The 21,276-nt window shown below is 46.6% G+C and overlaps 1 protein-coding gene across 2 annotated transcripts in view; it reads right to left on the bottom strand.

Moving 5' to 3' along the window:
- Window positions 1-21,276, bottom strand: part of LOC144605378 (ataxin-7-like protein 1) — a 79,757-nt gene that overhangs the window by 20,298 nt on the left and 38,183 nt on the right. For both annotated transcript variants that reach the window (XM_078420534.1, XM_078420535.1), the window contains 3 exons: window positions 11,227-11,309; window positions 8,631-8,866; window positions 1,394-1,592 (listed from right to left, as the gene is read on the bottom strand). In XM_078420534.1, the coding sequence (XP_078276660.1) occupies window positions 1,394-1,592; window positions 8,631-8,866; window positions 11,227-11,309 (518 nt within the window). The remainder of the gene's footprint in view (window positions 1-1,393; window positions 1,593-8,630; window positions 8,867-11,226; window positions 11,310-21,276) is intronic.

The raw sequence follows: 21,276 nt of genomic DNA, 5'->3' as shown, positions 1-21,276 counted from the left end.
ACCTGACATGGGCAACGCACATTGCTGCACTGGTGGGTAAGGCAAAGCAGCGCCTTTACCACCTTAGACAGCTGAGGAAATTCAGAGTGTCTCTGAGGATCCTTCATTGCTTCTACTCTGGGGCTGTAGAGAGCATCCTGTCCGGCAACATTACAGTCTGGTTTGGGAACAGCTCTGCCCAGGACAGGATGGCCCTGCAGAGAGTAGTGCGTTCGGCAGAACGCACCATGGGAACTACACTACACTGCAGGACCTATACATCAGGAGGTGTAGATCGAGAGCAAGCAAGATTATGTGGGGACCCCTGCCACCCCAGCAACGGACTGTTCCAGCTGCTACGGTCAGGAAAACGACTCCGCTGTCACGCTGTGAAAACGGAGAGGATGAGTCGGAGTTTCTTCCCACAGGCCATCAGGACTGTTAACTTTTATAATTCCAGGAACTAAATTTTGTCTTCTCTGTATTAACTTTTATTTATATGCTGTAACTGTAATTCTTTTTTGTGCACAATCCGCAGGCATTGCCACTTTCATTTCACTGCACATCGTGTATGTGCATATGACAAATAAACTTGACTTGAGGGGAATTTTCCTGATATCCTGGACAAATTTATGCTAAAATCAACATCAATAAGCACATTATTTTGATTGAAGACACAAAATGCCAGAGTCACTCAGCGGGTCAGGCAGCATCTCTGGAGAGAAGGGATGGGTGACGTTTCAGGTCAAGACCCTTCTTCACACAGATGTCAGGGGATGGGGCAGGTCCCGCCCCATCTCGACCCGAAACGTCACCCATCCCTTCTCTCCAGAGATGCTGTCTGACCTGCTGAGTTACTCCAGCACTTTGTCTCTACCTTTGATTTAAACCAGCATCAGCAGTTTTCTTTCCTACATTATTTTGATTAATAATACATCCCCAGAAGAGACAAATTGGCCCAAATTCATGAAAGCACTGGATAAATGTTCTATTTCACACCTTAAACAGGGAGAAATTGTCTTCTTTGCGGGAGGATTGGTAATCAGAATACACATACATAAGGTAACGATTAAAAGAAAAAGGGCGAAGATCAAGCTAGGTTTTATGCTCTGGAATGCATTGCTTTATGAAGTGGCAGAAATAGATTCATCCACAATGCTCAAACTGGAAATACTTGCAAGATTAAAGGGAAATGGCAAAGAAACAACAATGTCACACGAATCACCCGCAGTACTAGTAGAAAGGTTGTACGAAAGCAAATAAAAATGTTTTCCTAAATCACTACATAATGCAGTGAGGTTAAAATATTTCTCAGCCCCATCTGCTCTGTTGAAGTTTCAGTTTAAAACATCAGTGCATCTGGTAAGACAAGTTTGCAATGCAGAGAGAGGAGTGGAGCTGCAATAGAACGTACTGCCAGTGGCTTTGGATGCAATTGTGAATAGTGACAGTCTGGCTTCTCCAATTCTTCAGGCATCTCGCCATCACTCTCCTCGCTCGACAGCCGGCTGTTTATCTCAAATCTGAAGAGAGGGTGAGGGAGCTCAGAGTGTGGAGCAGGAGGATCAGCTGTGGACCTCTCAGAATCAGACAACTCACTTTCCAAGCAAACCCTGTGAAAAGGAAGAAAGTAAATTCAGATGGCACCGAGATATCTCAGCGACGTGCAGCCGCCCCTGAACAAAGTTCAAATTCACAGTCCCTTCAGCACATACTGATGCATTCCAGCTCAACAACGAACCCATCCTGAGCAGTTTCAGCAAGTGTCAGGCTCAGAGTGAAGCCTCATCAATACTACCTCATGAAACATTCCCGGTGAGGATAAACCCTCTCTCCAATGTCCTATGGTTATAACTGATGCATCGGAACTTCATTTTTACTGATTGTCACTCAGTAATCTTCAAACATCCCACCCACTTCCTTTGCTTCTCTATTGATTTTAATTTAGTTTGTTCACATTGTCAGTAATCTCTCTCCAACCCACATCTAGTGCCTCATGTTCTTGACTGTATACATACTGTTATTAATCCAGCTTCCGCCACCACTTTAGTCATGCAATAACTCTTCTTAGCCCAGTTGTCATCAGTCGCCATTAACACAACATATATAATGAGGCTCATCAAACAGAACATAATCACTTTTACACTAAAGGAAGATTTCAATGCTGCAGATTAAAAACACAATGCTTAATGCAAAAATGTATTTTTCCAGGACAAAACACGTTTCACACAATTTAATGCAGAAACACCATAAATCTTGACAGCGGTAGAATTATAATCTGTGCAAAGTGCTGCCAGCAGACAAGGTGCATGTGTACCATCTGCTGTTAGAACTCTGCACTACAAGGACACTGCAGATCATTATCAGGGTTCTGTTGTCCAGACCAGTTTATTTGTAATGGCATGTTTTTCAGAAACCAGCTACTAGCCTTGACTTGTGTGTTACAGACACACGTCAAAAAGGTGTTTTTTACAATAGCAATAAGTCAATTCGTAAATAGCAAAACTGAGCTTGGGAAATCATGCATCATCCTCATGTTCAGTCCTGTAATCTGTGTATTTTAATCTGGGTCAGACGCCTGGAGGAAAAGCTGATGAGAGATAAACACCTTCATGGACCAGATAGGGTCACAGCGTCATACAGCATGGAAACATGCCTTAATGCCGACCCCCATGTCTCATCAACACTAGTCCCACTTGCCTGCATTTGGCCAGTATCCCTTGAAACCTTTCCTAGCCCTGTACCTGACCAAATGTCTTCAAAATGTTACTACGGCACCTGCCTCACTAGCTCCTCGTTCCATATGCCCCTCACTACCTCCTCGTTCCACATGTCCCTCACTACCTCCTCGTTCCATATGCCCCTCACTACCTCCTCGTTCCACATGCCCCTCACTACCTCCTCGTTCCATATGCCCCTCACTACCTCCTCGTTCCATATGCCCCTCACTACCTCCTCGTTCCATATGCCCCTCACTACCTCCTCGTTCCACATGCCCCTCACCCTCTGCATGGAAAAGGTGCCCTCTCAGGTTTCTATTACATCTTTCCCCTCCATCCTTAAACCTATGTCCTCTGGTTCTTGAATCTCCTACACTAGATGAAAGACACTGTGCATTCACCCATCATAGAAACATAGAAAATAGGTGCAGGAGGAGGCCATTCGGCCATTCGAGCCAGCGCCGCCATTCATTGTGATCATGGCTGATCATCCACAATCAGTAACTCGTGCCCAACACAGGATCAATCAATCCTCCTATTCCCCTCATAATTTTATATGTCTCTATAAGATCACCCTTAACCTCCTGTGCTGCAGGGAACAAAGTTCCAGCCTGCTCAACCTATCCCTCCAGGTCAGACCGTCCAGTCCTGCTACATCCTTGTTTCTTCTCTGCACCCTTTCCAACTTGGCACCATCTTTCCTATAACATGGTGCCCAGAACTGAACACAAAACTTTAAATATGTACTCACCAACGTTTTGTATAACTGCAGCATGATCTCCCAACTTCTATACTCAATGCTTTGACTATAGAAGGCCAAAAGCACATTTTTGACAACCCCATCTACTAGATTCCTCTGCTCCACAACACTTCCCTGAGCCCTACCATTCACTGTGTAGGTCCTGCACATGTTACTTCCAAAATGAAACACCTCACATTTCTTCGTATTAAATTCTTTCAACCATTTCTCAGCCCACCTGGCTAACCGATCAAGGAACCTGCTGCAATCTTTCACAACCATCTTCACAGTCGGCAATACCGCGCACTTTTGTATCATCTGCAAACTTGCTAACCTTGCCATGTATATTCTTATCCAAATACTTGATATAGATAACAAACAGTAAAGGGCCCAGCACCAAAACCTAAGCCTCACCACTAATCATACGCCTCCAGTCTGAGAAGCAACCTTCCACAATCACCCTCTGCTTCCTTCCATGAAGCTACTTTTCTATCCATTCACCCATTTCTCCTTGGATCCCACGTGATATAACCTTCCAGTATCTTATCATGTGGAACCGTCGATTACTTTGCTGAAATTGATATAAACAACATCGACAGCTCTGCCTTCATCAACCTTTTTTGTCACATCTTCAAAAAAAATCCATCAGTTTCGTGAGACACGACCTCCCACATACAAAAACAAGCTGACTTACCCTAATGAGCTCTAAATACATGTATATCCTATCCCTCAGAACACTCTCCAGTAACTTTCTGACTACAGATGTTAAGATCACTGGCCTACAGTTCCCAGCCCTTTCCCTGTAGCTCTTCTTGAATAGATACACAACATTTTCCACCCACCAGTCTTCCAGCAACTCGCCTGTATTTAATGACGCCTCATAAATTTCAGCCAGGGCTCCTGCAATCTCCTCTCTAGTTCCCCACAATGTTCTCAGATATATCTGACCAGGGAGATGTGTCTACCTTTATACACGATAGTACCTTCAGCATCTCTTCGACCGTAATACTGACTGCTCAGGACACTTCCATTGACTGCCAAGTTCCTCCGTCCTTCTGACTTTCTCCACATTACAAACAGAGGAGAAATACTCATTGAGGACCCTGCCCACCTCCAATGGCTCCACACAGAGTTGACCGCTTTGATTTCTATGGGGTCCCACTCTCTCTCTCTGGTTACCCTATTCCCCTTTATGTACATATAAAATCTCTTGGGATTGCCCTTAATGCTATTTGCCAGAGCTATCTCCTGTCCCCTTTTTGCACTGATTTCCTTTTTTAGTTTGCTCCTTAGTTTCAGAGACACCTCCAGGGATACACTTGATCACAGCTGTCTATACCTGTCCCATGTCTCCTTACTATTGACCAAAGCCTTAATTTCCGTTGTCATCCAAGCTTCCTTACGTTAGCCTGCCTTGCCCTCCACTCTAACGGACATGAATGTCCTGAGCTCTTGTCAGCAGAGTTTTAAAAACATCCCACTTTCCTGATGTTTCTTTTCCTTCAAAAACCTACTCCAATCAACTTGAGCAAGTCACCTTCTCATACCGTCAAAGTTGACCTAAACCCAATTTAGCATTTTAACTCGTCCTTATCCATAGCTACCTTAAACCCAATCGACCAGTGGTCCCTGGTCCCAAAAGGCTCGCCCACGAGCACTTCATCCACCCGCCCCTCCAAAATTCCCAAGACTAGATCAAGTGTTGCCCTCTCCCATGTGTGGGCCCTACATATTGCTGGGGAAAACTCTCCTGAACACCTTTGTCAAATTGCACCCCGTTTAAACCAAAGATACTAGAGGAGCAAGATGAACCACTAAGTTGAAATTGGCTATATTGAAGTGTAGTACGCAAAGGAGCAGAACGTCCACCATTTTAGTAGGCAAAACTCGCCGTTCGCTATGCCTCTCGCAGTTTAATCAGTGATTTCAGGGAACAGTACATGTGATGATACCATAAAAATGCAGAATATATCTCATCTATCAATTCACAGATTTTTGTTCTTTCTCTTTTTAAATGTTTCTGCAAGTTTCTGCCTACTAAAATGGCGCCATGACATACTACGGTTTTTAGGATCGAGTGGTCTATCTTGCTCTGCTCTATTATCTTTGGTCATAACCTTTCACACTATGATTTTCCCAGTCAATGTTGTGATAGGTTAAAATCCCCACTACGACAGCCTTATTTGACCTGCAGCTGTCTGTAATCTCCTGGTATATTTGTTCTTCTAATTCCCGTTGACTATTCTGGGGGTCTGTAGTACACCCCCAACAAGGTGATCATCCTTTTCTTGTTCCTCAGCTCCACCCATATAGTCTCAGTAGACCAACCGTCCATAATGTCACCTCTGACCATTGCTGTGACATCCTCCTGAACCAATAACGCAGCCCCCCCCCCTCCTATTTTACCCTCACCCCGTCTCTCCTGAAGCACCTGTACCCTGGAATATTAAGCTGCCAGTCCTGCCTCTCTTAACCAGGTTTGCCTACAACGTCCCAGTCACACGTACGTATCCATGCCCGAAGCTAGACACAAAATGCTGGAGTAACTCAGCGGGTTAGGCAGCATCTTGGGAGAGAAGGAATGGGTGACTTTTTGGGTCGAGACCCTTCTTCATGCCCTAAGCTCATCTGCCTTACCCGTCAGGTCCCTTGCATTAAAATACGTGCAATTTAAACCAACCTTCCTCGCTCGCTCTGCCTTTCACCTGCCTATCTATACTTTCTTTCATCACTCTCCATTCCAACTTCTAACTTCTCACCTACCTGTCCTCTATAAGATCCCACCCCCTGCAAATCTAGTTGAAACACCCGTGTAGCATTAGCAAACCTCCCTGCCAGGATATTGGTTTCCCTCCAGTTACGGTGCAACCCATCTCGCTTGTACAAGTCACCCCTGCCCCAGAAGAGATCCCAATGATCTAGGTAATAGATAGAACTGCAGATGCTAGTTTAAATCGAAGGTAGACACAAAACGCTGGAGTAACTCAGCGGGACAGGCAGCATCTCTGGAGAGAAGGAACGGGTGACGTTTCGGGTCAAGACCCTTCTTCAAGGGAAGAAGGGTCTTGTCCCGCTGAGTTACTCCAGCATTTTGTGTCTACCAATGATCTAGATACCTGAATCCCTGCCCCCTGCACCAACTCCTCAACCACACATTCATCGGCCCGATCTCACTGTTCTTACCCTCACTAGCACGGGGCACAGAAGCAATCCCGAGATCACTACCCCGGAGGCCCTAACTTTCAGCCTTTTACCCGACTCCCAATACATACTGTAGAACCTTCCTTTTCTTACCTATGTCGTTTGTGCCAACATGCACAACGACTTCCGGCTGCTCCCCTTCCCCTTTGTGGATGTCTTGCAGTCACTCCGAGACGTCCTGAACCCTGGCACCAGGGGGGTAGTGCACCATGCTGGAGTCCCGACTGCGGCCACAGAATCTCCTGTCTACATCCCTAACTATACAGTCACCTGCCACGACCTGCTGTCGTCCTTGCCCGCTGAGCCTCAGTGCAATGGTTGGTGTCACGGCCCAGCCAGCCACTGCTGCTCAATGCTGATGTGACGTCTGCCCCGACAGCACCCAAGAGGGGGACCCTGTTTTGAAGAGGTACAGCCACTGGGGTCACCTGCACTCCATGTTTAATTCCCTTCCTTGTGGTCACACGCCTTTTCTCTTCCTGGACCTTCGGTGTGACAACTTCACTGTAGGTCCTGTCCAAGAAGCTCTCATTTTCCCAGATGGTCCCGTGGCCATCCAGCTGCTGCTCCAATTCCTTAATGTGGTCTTTTAAAGAGCTGCACGTGGACACACTTCCCACAGGTGTGGTCATCGGGGACACCACCAGCAGTTTCCCTGACTTCCCACATCCGACAGGCAGAGCACTGCAACAACCTACCTGCCGTTACCAAATATATATGCAGCTAAATATATAATGTCACGAGCAGACTGAATCTCATCCGCCTCGGTGGTAGTCTCCTCGCCGAAGACTCTTGAATGAAAGACTTGCGCACAGCACATAAAGTACTTGAACACAAGGTTCGCACTTTACCTCCGCACAGCACTTCACCAACACACAGCCTCTCTCCCAGCATGGCCACTCTGCTAGACTTTGCCTTATATTTATTTACTACTCCATTTACCAATTTGGATGCTGCACGCAGTCCAATGGTTAACTTTAAATTGTTCTGACTCTCACATTAACTTTCTTCAGCAGACTTCGCTAATGGGTCTATTTCCAAGGCTCCCGCTCTTTTCAAATTGAAAAGGCTTCAGCAAATGGTACGATTTCTGATCCTTTCAGTTGCTTTGTGGCATCGAGAGGGGGGGGGGCAGAGGCTGCAAGCTCAGAAAATGACTTTCTATTTGAAGCGTGTGAGATTGTAAGGCTGAGGTGTCGTAGTCTCTAGAATATCCGCTACCTGCTTCAATATGTCCGGGTGTTAACATGTGTCTGCACACACGTACAAATACATGCAGTATTTGTATTACTGGATTGTGATCCTGAGGAATCCTGAGAGACACTCTATAACCTTCTAAAGATAGGTCTCGACCTAAAACGCCACCCATTCCTTCTCTCCAGAGATGCTGCCTGTCCGGATGAGTTACTCCAGCATTTTGTGCCTATCTTCAGTGTAAACCAGCATCTGCAGTTCCTTCCTATAACCTTTACCGATTCCAAGATTGCTGTGGTTCGTGTGAGAATGCTATTGTGAATTGATACATGGGATCCAAATATTCAGTCACGTTCAATAACCACTAATGAACACATCAATATACTGAACAGAAATGGATCTTTCAGCCCATCACCAGAAAGTAACTGAAAGGCTTTACCACCGGACGCTGACCAAGAACATGCTGACTCACCATTTAACTCACCCATCCATCTTTTATCCAGAAACCTCACTCAACAGAAAAAAAACAATCAAGCACAATACTGAAAACATTAATTAAGCCCTTACAAAAATTTGGGAAAGCATTCAAAATTTACACTAAACTTTGTTGCGAAAAGCATTTTTAAATTTCACGTTTGATCAGGTTGGCTTTAGTTTTAGGATGTGCCTCCTTGGTTTAGGCTCCCCATTAGAGGAAGTAATGTCCGCATTATTACCATTCTCCCACTAGCCCCTTATACATCCCAAGAAAGCCAATGGGTGTGAGAATGGTTGGGTGCTGGAACTTTGGAGCATACCTGGAGCCAGAACAGCAGACAGGCTTTGTGCTTCTCATGGGGACTCCTGGCGTCACTGAACCCCAGCCTCCGGTGGTCATCTGCTGCACAGGAGAAAGTGGCACTGCCTCTTTTGCCTGCTGCTTTCTCTCTCGGCCACCCTCCTTGTTCTTCAAGCTTGCCCGATGCTCTGCCAGAAGCTCGTCGAATGGCAGCCGCCGCCCCAGCACGTTCCTTCTCTGAGTCAGGGAGTGCATCTAACACAGGGCAAAAAGGGACAGGTCAGCTGACAAGAGGAGTGGAGAGGGGAAGAACAACATGCATGCATATCGCAGAGGAAAACAAGGCAATGCTCTTCACTGTTCGTCAATATTTGACAGCAAGCTCCAAAGAAAGGTGGAGAAGCTCAGAGGTTCTGGTCGAACATGGCAGAGCTCAGGGACTTGCCAGATAAGGAAAGTGCTGCCACAGGTGATATCAGTGTACAAATATGGAGTGGGGAATTGAAAGAATTAACTGACAGAGAAAATACTGAGTCTAGGTGGAAATTTTAAAACAAGTTGCTGCCTTACAGCGCCAGAGACCCGGGTTCAATCCTGACTACGGGTGCTGCCTGTACGGAGTTTGTACGTTCTCCCCGTGACCTGCGTGAGTTTTCTCCGGGTGCTCCCACATCCCAAAGATGTGCGGGTTTGTGGGTTAATTGTATTGTTATAATTGTAAATTGTCCCTAGTGTGTGTAGGACAGCATTAGTGCACGGGGATCACTGGTGGGCCGAAGGGGCTGTTTCCGCACTGCATCTCTAAACTAAACTAATAAAAAAAGGATAGGCATCTTACAAATCATAGAGGTGTCAATATTGAGACCAATATAAATGAGCTGGAATGGTGGTCCTGTGCAGCACTGGTCCATCGATGCGACAGTGCGAGGAGGACTATCTCACTAGACAGGCATTCCAGAGTGAGCATTGCACTAAAAGGTAGCACTGAGGGGACACTGCACGGACAGGTAGGCTATCCCAAGGAAGTGCTGCACTGACAGACAGGTCTCGCCAACAGAGAGAGAATACTGCTCTGTCACATCAGGAATTTTGGGAAGGTACCGCCACATCAGACAGGCAGCACTGAGGAAACATTGCATCAAACAAAATACAGCTAATTCTCTAGTTTATAACATTAAAGCATATCAGTTTAATATGCTTGGTTGGTTTGCAGATTCAGAGTAGTCCTAATGCAGTAAACCTCATTTTATTGAACCTCTTTATGATGGGTTTTGGTTCTGGCGGACTACCTGCCTACAACACCCCTGGCTCGCACCGCCTCCCCGGCTGCTTACAGCCCCAGCTTCCAACATCATCCCCGGCTCGCAAGGTGCACCAGTGAACCCTTCTTCACCCACCGCATGGTCCGGCTCACGTTGTAGCCCCTGGGAACAGCGCTTTCTTCAGGCCGCTGCCACTGTCAGGATGCACTCGGTCACCATGAGGCTCTCTCCCCTCTCACCAACTGTCGCTTCTCCCTGCTTTGTCCGCTCCGTCGTTAGCCCCTCCACCGTCACCTCCTCCTCCCGTCTCTCTGTCCACTCGGCCTCTTCCCCACCCCCGCACCATCGCCGCCTCCTCCTTCTCCCCCGGAGTCGCTGACAAACTCCACCCTGGAAGAGGCGGCAGCAGGTGAGAGGAGGGTGACTGGGCACGTCCCGTCATTGACAGCGGCCTGAAGAAAGTGCTGTCGGCCAGGGACTACGTGAGCCGCAGCAACAGCCGGGTGGTAGTTGGTGAAAAAGGGCTCGCTGGTGCACACTAGCGGCATCGGTGCCTAGTTTTAAGGTGGAACAACACAATGTGCTGGAGTAACTCAGCAGACTGAATCAGGCTGAAGAAGGGTCCCAACTTCACCTATCCATGTTCTCCAGAGATGCTGCCTGACTTGCTGAGTTACTACAGCACTTCGTGTCCTTTTGTGTATTAACCATCATCTGCCATTCTTTGTGTCAACTACATACAATGATAATACCCTACACTGTTGTACCGGACAATCAGCAATAATGGATATCAACCACCCCCCCTCCTCCTCTCTTATAATGAGGGCTTACTGTGTTTACATTCCAAATCAGTCAGGGTTTAATTACTCCTGGATTGAAGGTGAAGGTCCTCCGTTACTCCTGCCTGATGTGAGAGCAAAATATGGGACACCCAGAGACATGAAAGGACCAGCTGTTCCATCAAACTTGTCCCACACGACAAAGGCTGGGACATCGACAAACACTGCCTCCTTCCATGGCATCTCCTGAGGTAATAAAGCCCAAGGCCAATAAAGGGGGAAAAATACTTTGGAAAATTCCTCTTCAACCCCTCAGGGGACTGAAACCAGACCACACGGACAAAGAGTTAGCTACAAAGTCTAGAAAGCTTTTCTTTTGCTTCATTATTTACTTCACTAACTCTAAAAAAAAATGACTAGAACGCTTACAAATCTAATTCGTTTGTTTTATTCCTCATTACAAATCTATGTGTTCAGGCATTTTAAATGCTGCAAATGAGCTGTCCTGAGATTTGCTTGAGAAGAAAAAACAAACCCAAAGGAAAGTGGGGGGCTGCAGGGGTGAAAGAGTTACCTTACAAGTTAATGAACGTGTGCAGTGCTTCTTGGTCTCTGGATCCATGACTCCGCAGTGCTTATTGAGATCACTTTCTTTCTCTGTTGAGAGATTAGGTAGAGGTTATGCAGTATGACAGATGTTTCCTGTTTAAGGCCCAAAGCCTCCTCATAACTTCATTTTGCCCAACAGGAACGTTTAAATGCAGCTCTTTTGGAATAAGAAAGGATCAAATAAGTTTGAGACATTTTCCCAGAGTATTTTATTTTAAAATGCAAAATTGATACTGCAGGGATCAAAAGGTTTTAATCAGTGGAACAGGTTGATTAAAAATCATGGATTGTTCAACAGTTTCAATATATGCTGTGGAGCTGAATGCCATAATGACAGCTTGCATTTACATTGTTATAGAGTCATAGGGCGTGGAATGACCAACTTGCCCATGCCTACCAAGGTGCCCCATTTACACTTGTTCCACCTGCCCATGTTTAGCCATGTCCCTAACCTTTCCTATCCATGTACTTATCCAAATATATGTGAAGTGTTATCATAGTACCCATCTCAACTACATCCTCTGGCAGCTCACTCCATATACCCACCACCATGGACGTGACAGTGATGCAGCGACAGAGGTGCGGTAGTCGCTGCCTTATAGAGGCCCAGGTTCCATCCTGACTACGGGTGCTGCCTGTGTGGAGGGAGGGTGAACATTCTCTCTGTGACTGCGGTTCTCTCCATGTGCTCCGGTTTTCTCCAACACCCCAGACACAAGCAGGTTTGTTGGTTAACTGGCTTCTGTAAGTTGCTCCTATGGTGTAGCATGCAAAACTGGGATAAATAGGCTAGTGTGAACGGGTGATTACTGGTCGGTGTGGACTCAGTGGGTCATACCATACCATACCATATACCATACACATACAGCCGGAAACAGGCCTTTTCGGCCCACCAAGTCCGTGCCGCCCAGCGATCCCCGTACATTAACACTATCCTACACCCACTAGGGACAATTTTTACATTTACCCAGCCAATTAACCTACATACCTGTACGTCTTTGGAGTGTGGGAGGAAACCGAAGATCTCGGAGAAAACCCACGCAGGTCACGGGGAGAACGTACAAACTCCTTACAGTGCAGCACCCGTAGTCAGGATCGAACCTGAGTCTCCGGCGCTGCATTCGCTGTAAAGCAGCAACTCTACCGCTGCGCTACCGCTACTGTTTCCACTCTGTGTTTCTGAACTAAACCCCTTGTGTGAAGTAGTTGCCCCTCAGGTTCCTAGTAAATATTTCCCTTCTCACCTCAAACCTATGCACTTTACTTTTTGATTTCCCCTACTCTGGTTAAAAGACTGGATCCACGCTATCTATTCCCCTCATGAACATACAACTTTATAAGATAAGATCACCTCTCTTCCTCCTGCACACCAAGGAATACTCCTAGGCTGCCCAATCTCCCCCTATAATTCAAGCCCTCAAGTCCTGGCAGCCCACCCCGGTATATCTTCAATGCACTCTTTCGAACTTAATAACATCTTTCCTATTGCAGGGTGACCAAAACTGAAGAAAATACTCCAAATGTGGCCTCACCAAAGGTTTATACAACAGTAATATAACATCCCAACTCCGATATTTAATACTCTGACTGATGAAGGCCGATGTGCTGAAAGCCCTTTGACCACCCTGTCTGCCTGTGACGCCACTTTCAAAGAACTATGTACCTGCAATCCGAGATCCCTCTGCATGACAACACTTCCCAGAGCCCTGCCATTCAATTTGGGTTGCCAACTGTCCTGTATTAGCCGGGACATCCCGTATATTGGGTGAAATTGGTTTGTCCCGTATGGCACTGGCCTTGTCCCCTATTAGGCCCGGGGGCCAATGTAGGCCCAGACAGTGTAGGCCCGGGTGCCGCCTAACGGAGGTTGTGTAGCAACCCGCCTCCCGGTCCGGGCAGCTGCCATTGGTGGAGTGGGAGCACGTGGCCGCTGGCTGGGTGTGGGGCGGTGACGTCACCTTTTGTCCCTTATTTTGGAGTGAGACAGTTGGCAACCCTACATTCAATGTTCTTTTAATCCAAAGACCCCTCACCAAAGTAATCACACAAAACCTGGACCGTCAATAAATAAACACCTGGATTAAAGTGATACATTTTAAGGCAATTTGTAAAGGAGGATTGAGAGCAATAGGAACTGCAGATCAATTCTTAGTCTGCTTTCTCCTCACAACTCAAAGTCTCATCGTCTAGCTGCAATGTCTGCAAGGATATATGTGTGACAAAGTGGAGCTCAGCTCTGTACAGTCAAAAAACGTCAATGCTTCACAGTGGGATAGGTCTGCAGGTACAGCCCTCTTGCTGGTACCAGGGCTAAGGCCATTCTTCAGGTGTCAGTCAAGTAAGGTGGTTTTTCAATGCTATGTGTTTAGAGAAGGATACTTCTATAGATGCACCATAGACAGCATGCTGCTGCTTTGCATCACAGCTTGGTTTGGGAACAGTTCTGTCCAAGACGGCAAGAAATTGCAGAGACTAGTAGATGCAGCCCAGTCCACCACACAGATCATACTTCACACCACTGACTCACCACAGCATTGAAAAGCAGCCAACTTAATCAAGGACTTCTTCTCCCTGCACCCGAGTTGCAGAAGGTACAGAAGCTTGAAAGTGCACACCATCAGACTCAGGAACAGCTTCTTCCCCTATGTTACCAGGCTTTTGAACATTCCTTCCATAAGCTAGGGTGCCTGATTCACTTTGTCCACGGAACCAATGCACTACAATGCAGAGAAGTACTTCTCCTCTGCTCCATCTATTGTACTCGAGTTTGAATAGATTGTATTTATTTATAGTATTATCTGATCTGCTTGGATAGCAAGCTTTTCACAGTACCTCGGTGACAATAATAAACTTAATAATAATAATAATAATAATGCATTACATTTATATAGCGCTTTTCAAACACTCAAAGACGCTTTACAGGGATTACTAGAACATAGAGAAGAAAATAAATAGATAAATAAGTAAACGAACAGAAAAAGGAGACAGAAGGTGAGGTGACGGTCAGTGGTTGAAGGCAGTGCTGAACAGGTGAGACTTCAGTGATGTTTTGAATGTGGTGAGTGAGGAGGAGTCTCTGACGGTTTGGGGTAGTGAGTTCCAGAGGGTGGGAGCAGCGATGGAGAAAGCCCTGTCCCCCCAGGATCTGAGTTTGGTCCGGACTTAAACCTGGCTTAGCAAAGCCTCACTTAGGTCTGTCCTTTCTAAAAGGGAATGCTGGCTTGCATCAGGGCGACGGGACCAGGCCTACTCACCACAGAACGGACAGGAGTAGGGTTGGGCCCACTTAGTCATAGAGTCCAAACCAAAGAAATCCACAAAAACAGCAGGCATTCAACTGGCGCCACCCAGCCCGCAGCTTATGTCCTGAGGCTGGAGGAGATGCCCACTGAGCCACTGATATGTAATTGTTCAATACTAAGATAATGTCTTCAAAACGATGTTACACACCAAGGCAGAGACAGTAAGGATTTTAGTGTTGTGAAAGTTACTTCAATGCAAGGTTCTGATAAATAGCCGTCATTTTGTTTTTTGGAGTGGGAGCTGTAGAAAATGAGACTTAGAGTGATCCAGTGTGGAAACAAGCCCTTCGGCCCAACTTGCCCACACAGGCCAACAATGTCCCAGCTACACTAGTCCCACTTGCCTGCGCTTGGTCCATATCCCTCCAAACCTGTCCTATCCATGTACCTGTACTGTTTCTTAAACGATGGGATAGTCCCAGCCTCAACTACCTCATTTGGCAGCTTGTTCCATACACCCACTACCCTTTGTGCGAAAAAATTACCCCTCGGATTCCTACTAAATTTTTTCCCCGTCACCTTGAACCTATGTCCTCTGGTCCTCGATTCCCCTACTCTGGGCAAGAGACTCTGTTCATCTATCCGATCTATTCGTCTCATGATTTTGTACACCTATGCACAGCGGTAGAGTTGCTGCCTTACAGGGAATGCAGCGCTGGAGAACCGGGTTCGATCCCAACTACGGGTGCTGTCTGTATGGAGTTTGTACGTTCTCCCCGTGACCTGCGTGGGTTTTCTCCAAGATCTTCAGTTTCCTCCCACATTCCAAAGACATACAGGTATGTAGGTTAATTGGCTTGGTAAATGTAAAATTGTCCCGAGTGGGTGCAGGATTGTGTTAATGTGCGGGGATTGCTGGTCGGCGCGGACCCGGTGGGCCGAAAGGGCCTGTTTCCGCGCTGTATCTCTAAACTAAACTAAACTCCGGTGCTCCAAGGAATAGAGACCCAGCCTACTCAACCTCCCCCTATAGCTCACACCCTCTAGTTCTGGCAACATCCTCGTAAATCTTTTCTGAACCCTTTCAAGCTTGACAATATCTTTCCTACAACATGGTGCCCAGAACTGAGCACAATATTCTAAATGTGGTCTCACCAACGTCATATACACCTGCAACATGACCTCCCAACTTCTATGTAAGAAAATAACTGCAGATGCTGGTACAAATCGAAGGTATTTATTCACAAAATGCTGGAGTAACTCAGCAGGTCAGGCAGCACCTCAGGAGAGAAGGAATGGGTGACGTTTCGGGTCGAGATCCTTCTTCAGACTTCTATACTCAATACTCTGACTGATGAAGGCCAAAGTGCCAAAAGCCTTTTTGACCACCTTATCCACTGCAACTCGACCTTCAAGGAACCATGCACCTGTACTCCTAGATCCCTCTGCTCTACAACACTACCCAGAGGCCTACCATTTACTGTGTAGGTCCTGCCCTTGTTCGATGTCCCAAAATGCAACACCACACTTCTCTGTATTAAATTCCATCAACCATTCCTCCACCCACCTGGCCAATCGATCCAGATCCTGCTGCAATCGTTCACAACCATCTTCACTTCTGCAAAACCACTAACTTTTGTATCATCAGCAAACTTGCTAATCTTGCCCTGTCTGTTCTCATCCAAATCATTGATGTAGATGACAAACAGTAACGGGCCCAGCACCCAACCCTGAGGCACACCACTAGTCACAGGCCTCCAGTCCGAGAAGCAACCTTCCACCATCACCCTCTGCTTCCTTGCATGAAGCCAATTTGCTATCCATTCAGCTATCTCTCCTTGGATCCCATGCGATCTAACCTTCCAGAGCAGCCTACCATGCGGAACCTTGTCGAACGCCTTACTGAATCCATGTACACAACATCTACAGCTCTGCCCTCATCAACCTTTTTGGTCACGTCTTCAAAAACTCAATCAGATTTGTGAGACACGACCTCCCACGTACAAAACCATGCTGACTCTCCCTAATCAGCCCTTGCCCATCCAAATGCCTGTATATCCTATCCCTCAGAACTCTCTAGTAACTTTCCAACTACAGATGTTAAGCTCACCGGACTGTAGTTCCCAGCATTTTCCCTGCAGCCCTCCTTGAAAAGAGGCACAGCATTTGCCACCCTCCAGTCTTCCGGTACCTCACCTGTATTTAAGGACGACTTATTATAAGGGAGACACAGAAAAACTACAGATGGTGATGTACATGAAAGTAAAGTGCTGGAGTATCTCAGCAGGTCAGGCAGCATCACTACAGAATGGGGATTAGTGAAGTTTTGGGTCGTAACCCTTCTTCAGAGTGATTGTGGTGGTGGTGGCAAGGGGTGGTGGTGGTGGTGGTGGTGGCAAGGGGTGGTGGTGGTGGTGGTGGTGGCAAGGGGTGGTTAATTGACAAAGGCCAGAGATGAAAGGACAAAGGATAAGTAAAGAATAGGTGCGAATTATGCAGCCACAGGAAGGGATACAACTGGAAGGGGAGGGGGAGAATTGGGTGTGAATCTAGGTGGGGTACAGGGAAGAGAGGGATACAAACTGATAGGAAGGGGAAATGGGGGTTGCTTGTAGGTTAGTTACCTAAAATTGGAGAATTCAATGTTTGTACCATTCGTTGAAAGCTACCCAAGCAAAATAAGAGGTGCTGTTGCTCTAATTTGTGTGTGGCCTCACTCTGACAATGTAGAAGGGTCAGGGCAGACGGGCCAGGATAGACGTCAGTCGATAGTCTCCCCACTGCAAACCCACCAACTCGCAGAGTTATCTAAACTGCACGTCCTCCCACCCTGCCTCTTGCAAAGACGCCATCCCCAACTCTTAATTTCCCCATCGCCACCGCATCTGCTCCATTCAAGATGAGGCTTTCCATTCTAGGACATTCGAGATGCACTCATTCTTTATTAAAAGCATTCCCTCCAACAGTCATAGACAGTTCCCTCACCCTCATCTCCTGTGTCCTGTAGTTCTGCTCTCTCTCCCCCTCCCACCGGATAAAACAAGGTTAGATTCCCCTCATCTTTACCATCAACCACTCCAGCCTCTACATCCAGCACATCATTCTCCCACATTCTGGAATTTTTTGAGGATGTGAGAAGCAAAATGGATGAAGGAATGCCAGTGGATGTAGTGTATCTGGACTTTCAGAAAGCCTTTGATAAGGTACCACACAGGAGGTTGGTGGGCAAAATTAGAGCACATGGTATTGGGGGTAGGGTATTGACATGAATAGAAAATCGGTTGGCAGACAGGAAACAAAGAGCAGGAATAAACGGGTCCTTTTCAGAATGGCAGGCAGTGGCGAGTGGAGTGCCGCAAGTATCGATGCTCGGGCCGCAAATATTTACAATACATATTAATGATTTAGATGATGGGATTAAAAATAACACTAGCAAATTTGCAGATGATCCAAAGCTGGGTGGCAGTGTGAACTGCGAAGAGGATGCTAGGAGGTTGCAGGGTGACTTGGACAGGTTGAGTGAGTGGGCAGATGCTTGGCACATGCAGTATAATGTAGATAAATGTGAGGTTATCCACTTTGGCGGCAAGAGCAAGGAGGCAGATTATTATCTCAATTGTGTCACATTAGGAAAAAGGGAAATGCAACGAGACCTGGGTGTCCTTGTACACCAGTCACTGAAAGTAAACATGCAGGTACAGCAGGCAGTGAAGAAAGCTAATGGCATGCTGGCCTTCATAACGAAAGGATTTGAGTACAGAAGTAAAGAGGTCCTGCAGTTGTACAGGGCCCTGATGAGACCACATCTGGAGTATTGTGTACAGTTTTGGTCTCTTAATTTGAGGAAGGACATCCTTGCTATTGAGGCAGTGCAGTGTGGGTTCACGAGGTTAATCCCCGGGTTGGCGGGACTGCCATATGAGGAAAGATTGGAAAGACTGGGCTTGTATTTAGAACGGAGATGAGGAAGAACTTTTTCAGTCAGAGAGTGGTGAAGGTGTGGAATTCTCTGCCTCAGAAGGCAGTGGAGGCCAGTTCGTTGGATGCTTTCAAGAGAGAGCTGGATAGAGCTCTTAAGGATAGCGGAGTGAGGGGGTATGGGAGAAGGCAGGAACGGGGTACTGATTGAGAGTGATCAGCCATGATCGCATTGAATGGCGGTGCTGGCTCGAAGGGCTGAATGGCCTACTCCTGCACCTATTGTCTATTGTCTATTGTATTCACTGGAATTTAGAAGGATGAGAGGGGATCTTATAGAAACCTATAACATTATAAAAGGACTGGACAAGCTAGTTGCAAGAAAAATGTTCCCAATGTTGGGGGAGTCCAGAACCAGGGGCCACAGTCTAAGAATAAAGGGGAGGCCATTTAAAACTGAGATGAGAAAAAACATTTTCACGCAGAGAGTTGTGAATTTGTGGAATTCTCTGCCACAGAAGGCAGTGGAGGCCAATTCACTGGATGAATTTAAAAGAGAGTCAGATAGAGCTCTAGGGGCTAGCGGTATCAAGGGATATGGGGAGAAGGCAGGCACGGGTTACTGATTGTGGATGATCACAATGAATGGCGGTACTGGCTCGAAGGGCCAAAAAGCCTCCTCTTGACCCAATTTTCTATGTTTCTATTTCCCACAGTTTCAACCTGATCCTACCACCAGTCATGTCTTCCCAGCTCCGACCCTTTCCACCTTCCTCAGAGACCGTTGCATCCGGAACTCCTTGATCACTCGCCCCTTCCCACCAAAATCACCCCCTCCCCAGGTACAAATCAACCACAGGAGATGGGACACTTGTCCATATACCTACGACAGACACAAAATGCTGGAGTAACTCAGCAGGTCACATCACATCCATCCAGGGACCCCAGGTGAGACAGTGGTTCATGAGCACCTCCTCTAATCTCATCAACTGCATTCAGTGTTCCCGATGTGGCCTCCTTTACATCGGGAACACCAAGCGTAGACTAGGCGACCATTTCGTAGAACACTTGCTCTCGGTCTGCCAAGGACTGCTGGATCTCCTGGTTTCTAACCAGTTTAACTCCCCTTCCCTTCACATGATGACCTTTCTGACCTAGACCTCCTCCTTTGCCAGAGTGAGGCCGCACCCAAACTGGAGGAACAGCACCGCATATTCCACTTGGGTGGGTTACGGTGCCCAAGATATGAACGGTACAACATTGAAATCTCCAACTTTAGGTAACTAGCCTACAAACAACCCCTCTTCCCCCCCGCCCCATCTTCCTACCCCCCTCTTCCCTGTACCCCACATGGAATCACACCCATTTCTCCACTCCCCCTCCCCCAATCCCTTTTCCACATATACCCACAGACGGCTGTGGAGCCATCAAGATATTTTTAAGGCGGAGATTGAGATTTTTGATTGGTAAGAGTGTCAGGGGTTATGGGGCAAAGGCAGGAGAATGGAGTTGAGAGGAAAGATAGATTAGCCATGATAGAATGGCAGTTTTGATGTGCCGAATGGCCTTATTCTGCTCCTAAAACTTATATACCTTCCATTGGCTGCACAATTTGTGCCTCCTATCCTAATCTCACACTTTTTGCTTTTCATCTCTAGCCTTATCCAACCATCTGCCAATCAACCCCCCCCCCCCCCCGCCCCTCACTTGTATCCACCTATCACTTGCCAGGCTTTGTCCTGCCCCCACTTCTCTTTCAGCTTCCCTCTTGCCCCACCACTATCCGAAACATCACCTATTTACGTTCTCCAGAGTTGCAGCCTGACTGCTGAGTCACTCCAGCACCTTTTGGATAATTATGAAGGGCACAGATATTGCAGCCACTCCATTTCTCAGTTATCCGTCCCTGTTACCTTTCTCCTACTACTTTTCTCCTGTTACTTTTCTTTGAGAATTTGCATTTTTCTCTGAGCACAGATAAAGTTGGAGACGGCGTAATAATTCCTCTGTACCGATGGAACAGACTCTCACAAGACAATTACAGCACAAGGTGAAAGCTCTATCTACATTGTACAATCAAAAACCGGCCAGCAACATTGGTTAGATACAGAAAAAACCCCACCTCATCAAACGCTAGAACATTCAGAGTGTGGACACTCTCAACAAGCTTTATGAAACAATCACGGGAGATTTCCCATGGATTAAATAGACCAATGCTCTCCCTATATTGTCACATGAAATAGTCAGGGCAGATAAAAATGAGATCAGAAATAAATAAAGCTCCCTCTATACCACTTCATCAAATTACTCTGCACATAACCAGAATTTAATACATCTTGGAAGCATTTGCCACCCATATTATGTTGATTCCAGTGAAGAAGTCTAATATTACACTTGCCTTCATTGGTCGAGGCAATGAGTATAAGCATCAGGAAGTCAGACTGCAGCTCTATAGAACACTCGTTAGGCTGCACTTTGAGTATTGCATGCAGTTCTGGTCACTTCATTATAGGAAGTATGTGCAAGTTGAGGAAATGGTGCAGAGATGGTGATATAGAAAGATATAGAACAAATGAATTAAAGAAATGCAAAAAGTAACGATAATCAAGGAAACGGTCCATTGTTGGCTGTGTTGAAGGTGATAACGAGTAATACAGACAATGAAACTCAATAGGACGACGGGGTGGAGGAAGGACAGAAAGAGAGAGGGGATGCAAGGGCTACTTGAAGTTAGAGAAGTCAATATTCATACCGCTGGGTGGCAAGCTGCCCAAGCAAAATATGAGGAGCTGTTCCTCCAATTTGCATTTGGCCTCACTCTGATAACAGAGGAGACCCAGGACAGAAAGGTCAGT

Source organism: Rhinoraja longicauda, chromosome 24, assembly GCF_053455715.1.
Source record: "Rhinoraja longicauda isolate Sanriku21f chromosome 24, sRhiLon1.1, whole genome shotgun sequence".
Classification (NCBI taxonomy): Eukaryota; Metazoa; Chordata; class Chondrichthyes; order Rajiformes; family Arhynchobatidae; genus Rhinoraja; species Rhinoraja longicauda.
The sequence above is the reverse complement of the archived record's forward strand: the minus strand, read 5'-3'. Positions and strand labels throughout refer to the sequence as shown.